This window comes from Lathamus discolor, chromosome 4 (genome assembly GCF_037157495.1).
Source record: "Lathamus discolor isolate bLatDis1 chromosome 4, bLatDis1.hap1, whole genome shotgun sequence".
NCBI lineage: Eukaryota > Metazoa > Chordata > Aves > Psittaciformes > Psittacidae > Lathamus > Lathamus discolor.
The window spans coordinates 63,696,111-63,710,739 of NC_088887.1; the positions used below are offsets into that span (position 1 = coordinate 63,696,111).

Below are 14,629 nucleotides of genomic sequence, written 5' to 3' on the forward strand. Positions count from 1 at the left end.
CAACACAGCCTGCCGGAAGGTGGTATAATACACAGGATGAGCAGCTTGATTACTGGCTGCCAGGGGTTTACACAACAGCAATCCGACTTTTATCATTCCACTAATGTGTAACTGGCAAGGACTCATGGTGACGCCTGGGATGAAAACAGTGACTGTCACCTCCATTGGCCCAACTCAAGCCCTGCAAAGATTACCAAGAGCAGCACAACACACCACATTTAATGGATGTAAGCAGACACAGTGGCTAAATTATATGGTATTTCATCACTGACTGAATGGTAAGTTATGTTTTCCCTTATTTTTCATTTTAATTAATAATTGATAAATTGATCAAAAAGTCTGATCTTACTCTTTGAAACACGATGCTGGATTCCTTGAATGGGCAGCACAGCCATTTAGCTGAAGTTTACCAACATTTCAAGTACAGCATCAAGTTGCCAGAGCATGACCTTCTTAGAGGGCTTCATTACCCCAAGAAATTTATGGTCAAACATAGAGCAGTATGGTATACCACAGAAGTGGTGAAATCACCATCCCTGGAAGTGTTTAAAAACCTTGTAGGTGAGGCCCTCAGTAACGTGGTTTAGTGGTGCACTTGGCAGTGCTGGGGTAAAGGTTGGACTTGATGATCTTATTAAAAGTCTTTTCCAACCTAGCTGATTCTGTATTCTCCTAGGGGAATGCTAGTGCACCTGCTTGGGTAGACATGTTCGTTTTAGAATAAAACCGGCTTAACTACACTTGCCTCTTTTCTGTGAAAGCTGCTTGTCAGCCTATCTGTCTCTTTCGATTTGAGATTTTATTGCATTTGTGGGCAGAACTGACAGGCACCTTCCCTGTTTTGTTCCATCAGCAGTTCAGTGTCATTCAGTCAAGGCAACACAAAAAGACCATCACTCCCAAACAAATGAAAACAAATGTTTTATTTACAGGAAAAAATCTGTACACTGTGCATACTTAAAAATATACAAAATCATAATAGAAAATATAGAAAGTGTTAAAATGTATACAAACACTGCTTAAAAATGTGACTCCTGTAAAATCTTAAGCTTTGTTATTAGAGTACACATTCATTTAAAAAAATCATCATACAAAATAATTCTCAAAGCTATTAAAAAAGTACACAGTCTATACTTGAATAGTTCAATGACTACATATTATAAGAGTGATGAGATGATATGAATAAATGAAAGGCTTTTACACACAACTCTTTATTTCAAGAACAAAACTCTGAATCTGATCACTAAGCCAAAGAGAAGAAATTTGCAGTGTCAAAATTCATTCAATAATGCATGTATGCCCAGACATGGGCTACTTTAAATTCCAAACAGTTAAATCAGGTATCCTCCTTGTGTGTCAGAGGATAGCTCCCAGAAAACATTCAGATGCCCTCTGATGGCAGTCTTCTAAATTACCTACTTGATAAAAAAAACCAACCCTCAAACCCAATTTAATTTACTCAATAAGGATCAACTTTAGAGAGCATGAAAGGAAAAATACTACCCATTTATTTTGCAGTCAATGCATTTAATATCTTTTCATGGTACATCTGTGTCACTGTCCAAACGGCATCTTCCATCCTTCAAAACTGCTGAAGAGAAGGAAATGAAAAAGTAAAACCCCACTATGGACTGGATCGGTCTACATGTGTTTTGAGCTCCTGTTTAATTCAATCCGTCTCTAAAATGACTGTGTTCAGTCTGTGCAACCATTGAGTGTAGACACCTGTCTTCATTTATGAAAAAAACTTGTCTCGGTTTTCCTGCCTTTGGCAAGAGTTCTCCATCAGGAAGTTCAGAATTTGGATGTTTTCACCAAAGTGAAAGTGTCCTGATCAAAGACGTGCAATGATTTACCTAAATTTGTCAAAGAGAGTGCAGATTAAGGAGTGTAAATCACCCCTCGCTCTCTCCCCAAAGGTACATATTTCTTGTATCATGGTAATTTCAATGACTTTACCAGAGTTTCAACACCGTAAAACTGCACAGCAAGGTAAAAAAAGAAGATGTAGTACTTTAATCCAGGGAATGACTGAGCTGTGAGTTTAGGCTCAGGTAACCTTTAGAACGATGAAGGAATGTGACATTTTTTTGTCTAGCAAAAGGATTTCAGCTCAAAATGAGGCAAACTCTATCTTTTCTTTTTTTCTTGAATAGACAGAAGAATACCTTGATTTAACCATCCAAAGGATGAATGCATAAAATGACAGAGCACCACAAATCAGAAAAGCTACAGAATTCACAGTGGAAAAAGAGAGTATAATGGAATTCAGCATAAACTCAGCACATTTCCTTAAGCTGTTGCTGTGTTTCTGGTTTGTTTCAGCTAAGTTCACTGTAGTCCACAGCACCAGGACACAGAAATGAGGCTCCATAGCTTCTGAAGGCAACTTATTCCTACTTGTCAGTAATACTTCATGAGTTTTAAACCTGCATTATTGCAACATGTGCGAAGGGAGCTCAGGGGTCCAGTAGCAGAGGCATTTGCTTGGCTGATGATGCACCTCAACAACCCAGTTTGTGCAAACCTCTCTTGTCTGCAGTGATGTTCCACTCTGTTAGCATGTGACAACCACACAGGAGAGATAGAAAGCCATGCCTGTATCTTTCCTTCCCCCAAACCCATGATCTGGGTGGAAAACGGCATTTTTTTGTTACACTGTCCGCATTTAATATATGTATCTAAACCCAGCACCTGCACGCGTTAGTATTATTAAAAGATACATAGTTCAGTGTTAATACACACCCCCTGTTTTAAATTTACTGAATGTGATGCTTTGTAAATATCAATCTGCCCTCACCTGGGATGGGGAAGTGCCCGTAACTGCAAAAATACTTGGTGGGCTTTTCTAAAAGCCAGTAATGCCAATGCCACAGAGCATAAGCAGTGTTGAGGAGAACACCTCTGCAGGTCCTTTATGACCCCCCTTTATTTATCTCTGACCCTTCTCCTCTTGCAGCAAATGGAGGCAAGCCCTCAGTTAGCAGATCAGGCACGCTTGCACTTGTGCCAAAACCCAAAGGAGGACAAGACAAGGTAGGGGAGTAAAATCTCTTTAAGGAGCCACAGGGTGTTTGAGCAGCCAGACCAGTGTTATCACAGTGGAAACAAGTGTTGGAAAGCCACCCAAGGGATGCTCTTTTTCGGCGTGCTTGGGATGCTTAGGCATCACACGTTGGTCTTCCTGCTCTGTGAGCGAGCATTTGCAGCACAGCTCTATGTCATATTCTGAGGTAATGGTGCTACAGCACCCACATTTGCACTTGCAGAAAGATCACTGACTGCCATATAAATCAGGCAAAGAAATAAGTATCTCCTGGCAGGTCTTGAATGCAGGCAGTCCAGTGTGTTAAAAATATACAGTTCATTCTGTAACACCTCAGACCTGGTTCTGCGTTGTTATTTAAATGATGTATTAAGTAGGTATGCTTAGCGCTTATTACATGAAACTTTATAATTTGCCTTGTTCTGTACAACAGCTATGTTGATTGCTCTGACAAATTGAGTAGTTGAGTAATGCAGTTAGTAGTTTTTTTCCTTGTGAAAATCAAAGTTAAAGGTTAGTGGCTGCAGACCAGCCAAAGCGATATGCTTCCTTTTCTTTTCAGAACTTGAGAATTTCCTGCTCATGGAAAAGTAGCATGTTCACTAGTGTCCTAGAAAGCTGATCAACTGCCTTCCTTTACAAACATGTGGTAGCTAATCCTGCATACAGGAGAGACAGATATGTTTGGTTGCACTGTTCAGGCTTCCCATATTTTGCAAACAGGGTACTAAGCAGATGGAAAAATTGCTTAGTTCTATGTAGGTTATCTATTCTCCACATGATTAAATCCGTGTTATCATGAAATCAGTATCCAGAGTCTAAGGCTAGTATGAGTAAAACCTCTTCATTTTGACATGTACCAAAATGATTTATGGACGTAACTATCCACATGACACAGAAGTACAGTTTTTAGATCATCTGGACATACTTTCTGTCAAGGAATCTTAAAGAGGATCATAAAGCCCAAATTAAGAAACTACATAGAAAAAGAAGGGTAAATCCTATGTAAGACACATACTCTTCACTTCTGATGAAGGAAATCCATCAGACCCAAAGAGCAGAGAGAGAAAAAGGATTTTGTGATTATACTTACATTACTATTGAAGAGGAAATAGTCATTAATGCTCTTTGTACTCTTTTGCCTTTCTGTTGCTTAAGACAAACCACAAAAATGACTTTCCACCACAATCACTCAGCTATTCTTTTCAGTGCCTCTTTGAGCTGTCTGCCTTTTTATTGAATGGACAGGAGTAGGATATAGCTGTGCTTTTGTTTGCATACATTCCTGCTGAACTTACCCTAAAAGAAAGTGTGCAGTTGTGTGGAAAAAAAAGGAGTATTAACCTCCTGCTGCTTGGAAAATCTGAGACTGAAGTCTTGCCATGGAAAATAGCGTTTGAAATATATTAGTAACCAGGCGGATTTTTAGAGGTGCCTTAGCAAATATTCTCATTGTGTGTTATGAAGGAAAATACCAAATTATCTCCATATGCAATCCATAGTCAGTTTTTTTGCAAGCACTGCAGCTTCTCTGGGGTACAGTCTTTCAAACATTAAATAAAAAACTCTGATATCCATTCCCTAAACATTCTTAACAGCAGTAACTTGTTTGAGTTTGAGTCAGAGCTCAATGAAATACCTCATAAATGATGTCTGTAATCCTGAATGCTATCTTTGCTGCAGAAAGGTAAGCTCCCTCTATGCTTGCTTTTAGTGTGGTGGGTAAATGGTGCACAGCCTCCCTCATCTTTCTCTTTTTCTTCTTTATCTGTGCAGACCAGGGGAACAATAAAATTTCTATCTCACAACCCTCCTGATATGCCTCCCAGGAAGAGTTTTTTTTCCTAAATGGGTTACAAATATGTCTGTTGCTCTCTAAAGAAACATTTTTTACTTCCTTCTGCCCTATGTGGGCATTTCAGTGTGAGCATGGGTATCTGGCATCAGAAGTACATCCAGTCAATTAATTGGTTTAGCTATGTGTACAGCCATCTCCATCTGCACTGACTTCATAGCCACCGTAAGGCCTCCTATGCAGCTGGAGGCCTGTAATTGAGCCTGCGTATGAACAGGAATTAAAAGTTTACTCAAGTCAATGACAGCACAGCTCAGAGTAGAGATTACTTCATTCTTGGAGAGTGTGAAAACCCCATGGAGCCATAAGAAACACTGCATTGTTCATCTGGCTGCTCTGTACATGAACAATAGAGGCTGTTTCACAATGCCAGATTTGACAGTTAAATAAGTTCATTAAAAAAAGTTACAGTCTAGCATACGTGGCACAAGAGACCACTGACAAATTCTGACATTCACACCCACAACAATACATTATATTTCTGCTTAAGTACGTCCTTTGCACCTTTCATGAGCTAAGCCTTTTTTAAGTATTTGCAAAGCAGTAATAAATACTCAGGCCCAGAAAAGAAGTATTTCTCATGCCTGCTACTTAATTACAATTTATAGACTCAAGACTAGATTGGTCTAAGATACATTTTTCAAGTATTCTTCTCTTGTTTATAGTACGGCAGTAGTACCTTATTGCACATTGTTTCTGAAGGACTCTCCTCTACAAGTGTGGGAAATTATTTCGTTTGGGGCACTTGACAGCTTTGAACCCTGGCAAAATGACTTTCCCCTTCCGATACAGGTCATCTTGCAAACCTTTGTTCATCCTCTGCACCAACAGTTTCTCGTAGAGCAGTGGGTGGTAGGCCCCTAAGGTACAAGCTGCATCGTAGTAGAGTTCATGGTAGTGACATAGGTCGGTCTGTCGAACTGAAGGGATGTATTCGTACACATGCACTTCGTTACACATGGACATCATGATGAGGATACCTGGAGCAGAAAGTGAAGACAAAAGTGAACCCCAGATTTCACGTTTCTCACAGAAATTTCCCTATAGTCATCAATCTTGTTTGTCTTTCCTGCTTTCCTTTGCTGTTGCACACCTTAAGTATTACTTCTATAAAATCATTAAGTGAAGTAATTATCTTTGTACTAGAGCAGCTTTCACTTTTCCCTGATACATAAAGATTGTGATCCCTGTACAATCAATAGGGTAGGACAACAACCATAAGGAAAGAGTAAAAAGCCTGCATCTCTCTCAGTGAGAAAACTGCTCTCTCCACCTCCTCCCATTTACCCTGTCCTGTCCACAAAACATTCCACAAATGAATCAGGACCTAATGCAGCTGCATACTACTTTTTTTGAGTCAGCTGATCATTCTTCTTACTTCTCTTGTATATTATCAATTCTTGATCTATTTAGCAAGACCAAGTCTTCAAATTCACTTGAAGAATACAGAAGACATACATACACATAGAGCAGTTGTCTGGTGTTTCTAAGGAGCTCTTCCTGGTACTTCTACCGCATCCAAAGCTGAATTCTGGTTCTGCCAGGTACAGGATATATAAAAAAATTCCAGATATGCCCATTCTATCCTCCTCTGTGCTTTTGCATGTATTTCTTTCAAATATTTACACACATTTATCTTCAAAGCTATGAAGATTCTGACTGATTTCCCTTCCCATTTTTGTCCACTATGGCAAGGGGAAACAAGAACAGAAAGATGGGCCAGTATCACCTATGTTCTGATCAGAAGCAGACCAGGACACATTCAGGAGGAAGATAGGTGGGCTTTTGCAAACTCTGTTCTCCTACAGCACAACTGTAAATCTGTACTAGCAGAAGGTCTTTTTAGCTTTGAAATGGAAGAAATCTTACTGGTGCGGCCACATGTTTTCAAAGGGGTGCATATCAGATATTGGATCAACAGCACTGTCTAAATTGCAGTACATCAGTCACAGCTTCCGGGAGCCTCTTCTGTTTCACAGAGCCACGTGAAAGGGAAATTATGAAGTAAGTCTTGGATAACTTTTTTTTTTTTAGATTTCACTTAAAAACTAAAAATACAATAAAATGTATCAAAGCAGTTGTTGCACTACTGGTATCCTTGTCTGCTGAATACGACTGTCAGCTCTCAGAGGAGACAGCTGTGTAATACTGCTCACTTCACACTTACAAATGAGAACTGATGTAATTGTTTTATTCTGTACAACAGCTCTGGAATCGTAACACATCAAAGGTGTTTTGGGTAGATCTCACAAGTGAAATAAATTAACATAAATCATTTTGGTTCATTAATTAAGGAAAGACATTTTCTGAAGTTCAGTTTGCAGTTTGGGAACACACACATTTCAATGGCTTGCTAATGAAAAGAACCTTATGTTCTCCCTGCTGTGTATCATTAGATTATCAAAATGATTTTTCCCCGCCTGATGTGTGAAGTAACTGAAAACCAATTACTTCTGTGATTAAACCTTCTTTTATCATAAATGAAAGGTTCTGAAAATGTTTTGGATTGTTTTACAGCTTTACACTCTATGGTCTTAGAAAAGCTAAGCTAATAAATTTCAAAGAAAAGTCCATAAATGTAAGCAAAGTATCAGCTTAATAAACCACGTTTCCTTACCTCCAAGCTGTTACAAAGATGCTTTGAATTGTATCCTGCCTAGAAACTATGACTAAAGTTGTTTTGTTTGTTGTTTCAGTTTTACAGATGCTTTCGTCAGCTTTTCCACTGCCAACCTCCTTCCTCCAATGGTGGAGAGCCCACCTGCCACTCCAAGGTAACCGTTATCCAGCTGAATCAGAGGACGGATGGTGGAAACGTGTGCAATAATGAACCAGGTTCAGAAGCAGTAAAATGACTTCCCTCCTGCACCCGGAGCCAAACCTGGAGCCTGGAGTTTCAAAAGCTCTACCACCAATCTCTTAGGAAAACTGGCCCTGACTGAAAGCACAGGCCTTAACCACAGTGTGTTTCATTTCACTGCCATGTTTACCCAGATAACCTTAAAATTAATAAAGGAAGTTGTTATTTGTTTGATAGGAAAACTGTCAAGAACAAATATTGGGGCTCCCTTATAATTTCCCTAATAACCACAAAGATGGCCACATCATTGCAAGGATGGTACAACAATGACAACATTTTTAGCAATATCATTGACTTTCCTGTAAATCAGTTAATGGAGCACTTAAGAGTTTTAGTTCTTAGTGATCTGTGGATCAATGTCCTCCAGAATCAATCTAAAAGGCACACTGGGATATTTAGTTTAGCTTCTTGCCCTTCCTGCTTTGTTCCATCCAGTCCATGTCTTGGGATTTCAGATTAGGTTGCTCATAAATAACCAGTTTCTGTCAGTCCACTCAAATTTTTGCTCATACTGGACAATGATGTTTTGAGGGAGGGAAGACAAACCCTATTCTGGGGAATAATAGTAGTCAGTGCCAGGCTTTTCTCCTTTAGCACTACAGACCTTCAGCCAAAGAGACCAATGGTGTGGTACAACCAGCGCTCCCAAATACCTACGGGCGAGTCCCAGGGCATGCAGGACTACACAGTCAGTCTACATGAACCTGAGGAAGTAGGTCCCTCCACTTCACTGTCACAACTTCCAAATTCTCCCTTGGAATGATCTGCTTCTGCCATTCCATTCAAAACCAGAAAGGAACATAGCACTATATAAAAAAAAAATAAAATAAAAATAAAAAAAAGAGGTGTGGGGCTAAAAATATCCCCAAAAAACCAACACAAACCAAGCAGCTTTTTTGAAAAAGAAGCTGTTTTCTTTGTATGAATACAGTCCTCACTAAAGTAGGGAAAAAATGGGTTCATTTCTGTCCCGTACCTTAGAGGATGTGAAGCCCCTCCACAAGCAACAGCCCTAGTGATGTAGAGCTGTTACTGCTATCAAAGCATCTTTAAAACACTAATGATGGTTTAGACAATGAGGACATTTACACCACTCCATGTACTAGGATGTATTCAGTATTTACTTTCTAATGCCATATCTAGCTTGTCTTAAGCCTCTAGCTCAGCACTGCTGATGGAGCTCCCTCTGCTACCTGCCTCATATTCCCGCCCATAGTTTTTATACCACTCTTGAACTCAATTTCTTTCTTTCCTTGGTGCTCGTTGCAGTGAGTTACTGCCATCTGTATCCAACAGGTATAAGTGTGCCAAGCTGTCTGTATTTTCATCTACCTCACAATTCAGTTTCCCCATCTTCCCTCTCTCTTCCAGTTACCTTCAGTGATCTTGTAATATTTTTTCTAAATTACCAGTAGCTTTTTGGCACATAAATGATCCCCAAAATATTTTTTACATTACGTTTGAACTTCTATGAGTATTTTATGTTTTGGATGCGGTCTGAAAGATAAAGAAGATGTATGCCCCTGACTGCTTACTGACTTGATCTTGCCTCTGCTAACCTGTTTTTCCTGCCAGTGTACTGTGAGAAGTCCTACATTGATTCCCATTTCTTATCTTTACAAATCTGTTATTGCTTCCTAGGTTTCTCTTCTGTGCTGAACCTGTTTGCATTTTCTCCTGCACCTGTAGTTTCCAAATGTCCCGTATTTACTTCTTTTCCCTGTATTGCCTGCAGAGTACATGCCTATACATACTTTTGTCTGTGTACTTTTCACATTACTGCCAAATTCGTCTGCAAGTTTGTTTCATATTTTAGCAGTCCTCCGTGATCATCAGCATCAGTATGAATGAAAAACATATTGTTTGATAGCCTGTAGGGCGAAGAATTTCCCTATGATACTCTTCAATATTTGTCTTTGCTCATAGTCCTTAAGTAAGTTTTCAGTGAATGCACAATTACTACATAAGAAACAGCACAGACCTAGGGTGACATTAATGAGCACAATGTCCCAACACCTTACACTCTGGACAGAATTAATCTCACTGATATGTTCACGCCCATCTCTGACCTAGCTGGTCTAAAGTACTCATATTTATACGCAGTGCAGGAGACAGGCATTTCTAGGACAAAAGTCATCTGACTTATTTTAGATGTATACTTTAGGACACCTATATTTAGGATGGATTATTCCCTGTAAGTGTTGTTCCTCTCCAGTGGCTAGGCAGAAACTGAAGAGTCTGGCTCTTGCTATCAAGCACCTCCTCTCCCATTTTCCTAGGTCAGAAGCTTTTGGAGCTCTGTGAAAAAATAATCTAACTGGCTTTTCCAGGAGCACTGTAAGAAGAAATGAAAATGAGGTGTGATTCATCTGACCAAATGTGCCCACTGGTGCAGTTACCCACACCTGAGATAGGTATCACAGGCTCCTTTGCTGCCCTAGATGAAATTATGCACTTTTAAGGAAGCAGCACATGTCTACTCATCCCAGAGTAGACATTTAAAAATATATTATACAAGTAATGTCTTAGAAGTTCCCATGTCCTTGTTGACTGTAGGGGAAGCCTGAGTGGCACAGCAAGCAGGTGTGAAATGGCCATCAGACCTGATCTCTTCCAGATCTGTTGCTTAACCTTCAAAACTTTTAGGTCTTAATATCCAATCTAACATAGTAAGGAAAACTTTAGGGTATCTGGCATGATTTCAGCTTTGGCAAGCGTGACTGGTGCAACCACGCATTCAAAATCACAACTGAAGATATTTCTGTATAGGTCACTCTAATTCTAATGCCCTTGCTGGATTTTCAGAAGTCACATTTGGATTACAACTGTGAAAATTCAAAAATGCAAAATAATTCTGCCTGTGTGGAGAAAAGTTGTTTTATAGTAGATCATTCACAAGTATGCTTTATGAACATTTTATAGCTGAATGGCAATGTTCGTGACTACCGCATTAGACAAAATAAGCATTGTGAATCACAGACTCATAGAACGGTTTGGAAGGGACTCATAGAATATTCTTGAAAAAATATTCTAAATATTTTATTCCTAAGAAATTATGTGGCTGTCAGAGAAGCAGTCAACCTGCAAGTCTGATATAACAGTACCATATTAGATGCTGTATATGATGAAGTATTATGTATTCCAAAATATTATATATTAGTATTTCAAATCCTTAGACAGATGTGTTAGTTTTTTTCCTGTTTGGCAGATATCTGTGGTGTCAGGAAGTGCTGGGTGTGTTTTAAACTGAGTCCAGTTGCCACAAATAAACTGCTAAGCTTTCACAATCTGCACTGAAAACATTTAAACCAGAATTAAATTAAGATTAAATTCCTTGCATGGATGGTTTATACAAATGAACACATACTATGGATTTTAATCAAAAGGAGAAAATGTTTTTCAATTTGTTCTTGGCAATTTTAATGACCCAAGAGATCTTGAATTTCCAACATGCATCTCTTGTACAATACAATTAAGCTTTGTGGTTAGCACACTAATTTAAAAAGAATGGTCTCTAGTTTACAAGTAAATAAAATATAGTTTAATATACCTGAATACAACAGATGCTGTATGAAAGCATCTGGAATAGTAAGTGCAATTCAGATATTCAGCAAGAACTCAGTATTCATTTTAACAAAATATGCTGAAAACAAATACACATAATCTGATTATTGTACTCATAATGCGTCTCATTTCACACACAGAACAAATTTGTTTACAGAAAAGAATTTAGCTAGGCACACTAATAAGTTTATGTTTGATAACCTGTGCACTCAAAAACATTACAAGTAAACATAAAGCATTTAGAACATACAGTTTTCTATATGCTGGTCTACTTCTGTAGTCTCTCTTGACTGGATTTAAGATACGAGAGGAAAATCTCTCACTCCTTGAAACTGGGCCAAACGTGCCTCAGTTATTCTTTGGAATATATAGTAAAAGTAGCTCTGGCTTTTTAAAATACTGTGTTTCTGGAAAAGGGTTCTTTTACCTCTGCTTAACTCATGAACTATGAAGAATACTAACCACAGGAAAACCAAATATTTATTAAGGAATTTAATTGTCACCAAATGGCCTGGTGCCTAAGCTTAGTAAATTGTGCGGTACTTGTCATCTTTAATGTATAGAGACTCTCATTATACAGTAGCAGTAGACCTAGAAAATGACATATTTATCACTTAATGCTGAATGCAAAAAGTGTACATTAATCACAGTAATATATTCTGAAATATGAACATAGTCTGGAAAATGCTGACCAGTAATCATATAATTTTAAATGTATTACTCAAATATATGTGTGATTTGTGGTGCTGTAAGAGGAGAGTTTGTTCTTTTACCTCTGTATTTCAGGGGGTAGGAGGTGGTCAAATTTCAGAGTCCTTTTATTAGAATAAGAAGAATTTAAAGCTGATGTATTTGGAGGTATTTATTTTTGTGGTAATACTTGAACAAAACTGAGCTGGAAAGAGTAAGCATTATTCTGTTCCTTCACCAACTGCTGGCAAACAGCTAAGTAAGTAACAGTAATAAAGGCAACTCTTAATAATGTCAAATTGTTTCTTTCAGATCATGCAAGTGTATTTTTTCTAAGCTGAGCTAGAGATCAGCTTCATTGTTCTATTCAACATGCTCTCTGAAGCCATTTTAAATTTAAGTTTAGTCATATAATGATCTGCTAATGTTGCAGTGTAATGATAGTCTTGCTTGTACTATTGTCTCAGTGCATGCAAATGAAGATTAAAATAATGTTATCAACTATTAATGATGCATAACTGTTAAATCTGTAATGTCAACTGCAAAGCCTCAAACAAGCCTTTCTTTTTCTCAACAATAAAGTCATCTGGGCTTAGTTATTTTGCATTCGGTGGTTCATATGCTACACTAAAAGCTACAACACATAGCAAAGACTGCCACCTACACAGATAATGTAAAATATTATTTTTAGACCATGTCTTGGTTTGGGATTAAAAAAAAGACAATATAATACCACAGTCAGAGCTTTCAACTAGCTTTCTAAAAAGACAAAAGCTGTTTGGTATAAAGGTATACGGATGTACATTTCAAGTAAACGCACGTCTGAAGACGTAAGCTAGCAAGGTGTACTGGTGGACTACGACAAGTAAGAATTAATAGCAAATCCAGTTAGTAAACAACAGACAGGAGCAAAATCTTCATAGAAAAGCCTATATATAATCTAGACATTATTACAAAGCCCACAGACTTTCCAAATGCTAATGGACCATCCCATCTAATGCACACAGAATGCTGCTCTTGAGAAACTCAAGGAAACAGTTTTAGCCTTGGTCTTCGGATGACAAAAATGTAAGGTCAGCACTAGATTGCTTACACAGGCTACCAAGGAGGGTATAGGAACAGTTCTCTTGCAGAAGAGTGGTAAAAATAGAGGCTGCCAATATATACACACCCAGCCTCAATTAAGAACTCAGCATTGGTATGTTCCAAAAGAGAGGAGGAAGACTGAGTTCATACTTCACAGTGAAAAATGTATTAGTAGGAAGTGAAGAGGTAACACTTATTTCTGATGCCAAAAGATAGAGCAAATACTTCTTTAAGAACTGACATTTTCTCAACTGCTAATTTAGGATTTGGCAGTGGAATCCAAGTTCAAGATTTGGTGTCTGGATGTTTACATTTCTTCTGAAAAAAATGGAACAGACCAAAGACATGATATAAACATATAAATAGCAAACACAATTTTCAGCCAAATGTGAACCAACAAATTAAACTGCAAAAAGTCACTATGGCAATTGTCTAATGCTAATGCAAGAGAGTAATACTGTGCAGAACTTTGTTCAAAAGCTTGAAGGTGGCAGCTGCAGAAATGATGCAAAGATACACAAGAATGGGTTCTCAAAGCTCATCTAAGTATTAGATTAGGAAGACAAAGAGTAAATAGTTTATAATGAGGAGTGACATTAGCTAAGCTATGACATGTCATATAAGGCAAAGTTACAGGGAAAGCCCACACTGGTGACTCAGAAAACAAGCCAAAAAAGACTCACAGATTAAAATAGATTATTTTACCCTAGAGAACCTTCCCCCCCCTCCAAAAAAAAAAAAAAAAAAAAACAAACAAAAAACCCCAAAACCCAGTCTCTGTGTTTTCTAGGTCATTAATAACCTTTGAGCTAGAAAATAGCACACTAAAGGGTGACTTGTCTGTGACAAGTTAATCCTTCCTAGACATGGTATACCTCAGAAGTAATACCTAGCAAACAGGCAGCAATCTAACAAGAGAGTTAAGCCTACTTTCAGTGATGTCCTGAACTCATACCCATCACTAAGTCATGTAGAAAACTGTTAAGGTTTAAACAAATTTTGCAGAAAAGACTGCAGCGAGATGCGGGCCTGCACGCAGTGTTAAGGTGCAGCCTGATACTAGCCATGGATGGGTTTTCATGAGCTGATAGAAGAAAAAGAAAGGATCATCTACAGGTTAGAACCTGATGCAGAAGAATGGAGAAAGTCTGATCTTGGAGCAAGCTTGATATTTATTGGGTAATATTCATTTCACCTGTCTTTAAACCTCCATAGTGTGTGTGTGTGTGTTATCATTTCAGAAGAGGCTGGAAGCAGTGACAGACATGCCTTACTTTGTACACAACCTGCAGAGCACCACCAATGCTGCTCTGTGCCACACTTAATCTCCCTATCCTCTCCTCTCTCTTCCTTTACGCTTGAGACATGAGCTGCACTCCCCTTACCCCAACTACCAGCCATCACAATGCTACTGTCTCGCCTCAGCATAGGGTTTTGGGAGACAGAAGCTCCAGGAGGAACTTATGCCAAATCAGGGCATCCCATATCCCAAAGTGCGTGCAGAAAATCTTCCTAGCTCCCACGCAAT

At 38.6% G+C, this 14,629-nt stretch overlaps 2 protein-coding genes across 3 annotated transcripts in view; one reads left to right on the forward strand and one right to left on the reverse strand.

Moving 5' to 3' along the window:
- LOC136013634 (opsin-3-like) overlaps nt 1–7,756 on the forward strand; it is an 86,574-nt gene extending 78,818 nt beyond the window's left edge. The window contains exon 5 of the mRNA XM_065677807.1: nt 7,598–7,756. Coding sequence (XP_065533879.1) covers nt 7,598–7,756 — 159 coding nt within the window. The remainder of the gene's footprint in view (nt 1–7,597) is intronic.
- Nucleotides 905–14,629, reverse strand: part of ST6GAL2 (ST6 beta-galactoside alpha-2,6-sialyltransferase 2) — a 52,267-nt gene continuing 38,542 nt past the window's right edge. For both annotated transcript variants that reach the window (XM_065677805.1, XM_065677806.1), the window contains exon 6: nt 905–5,881. In XM_065677805.1, coding sequence (XP_065533877.1) covers nt 5,613–5,881 — 269 coding nt within the window. In that variant the 3' untranslated portion in view covers nt 905–5,612. The remainder of the gene's footprint in view (nt 5,882–14,629) is intronic.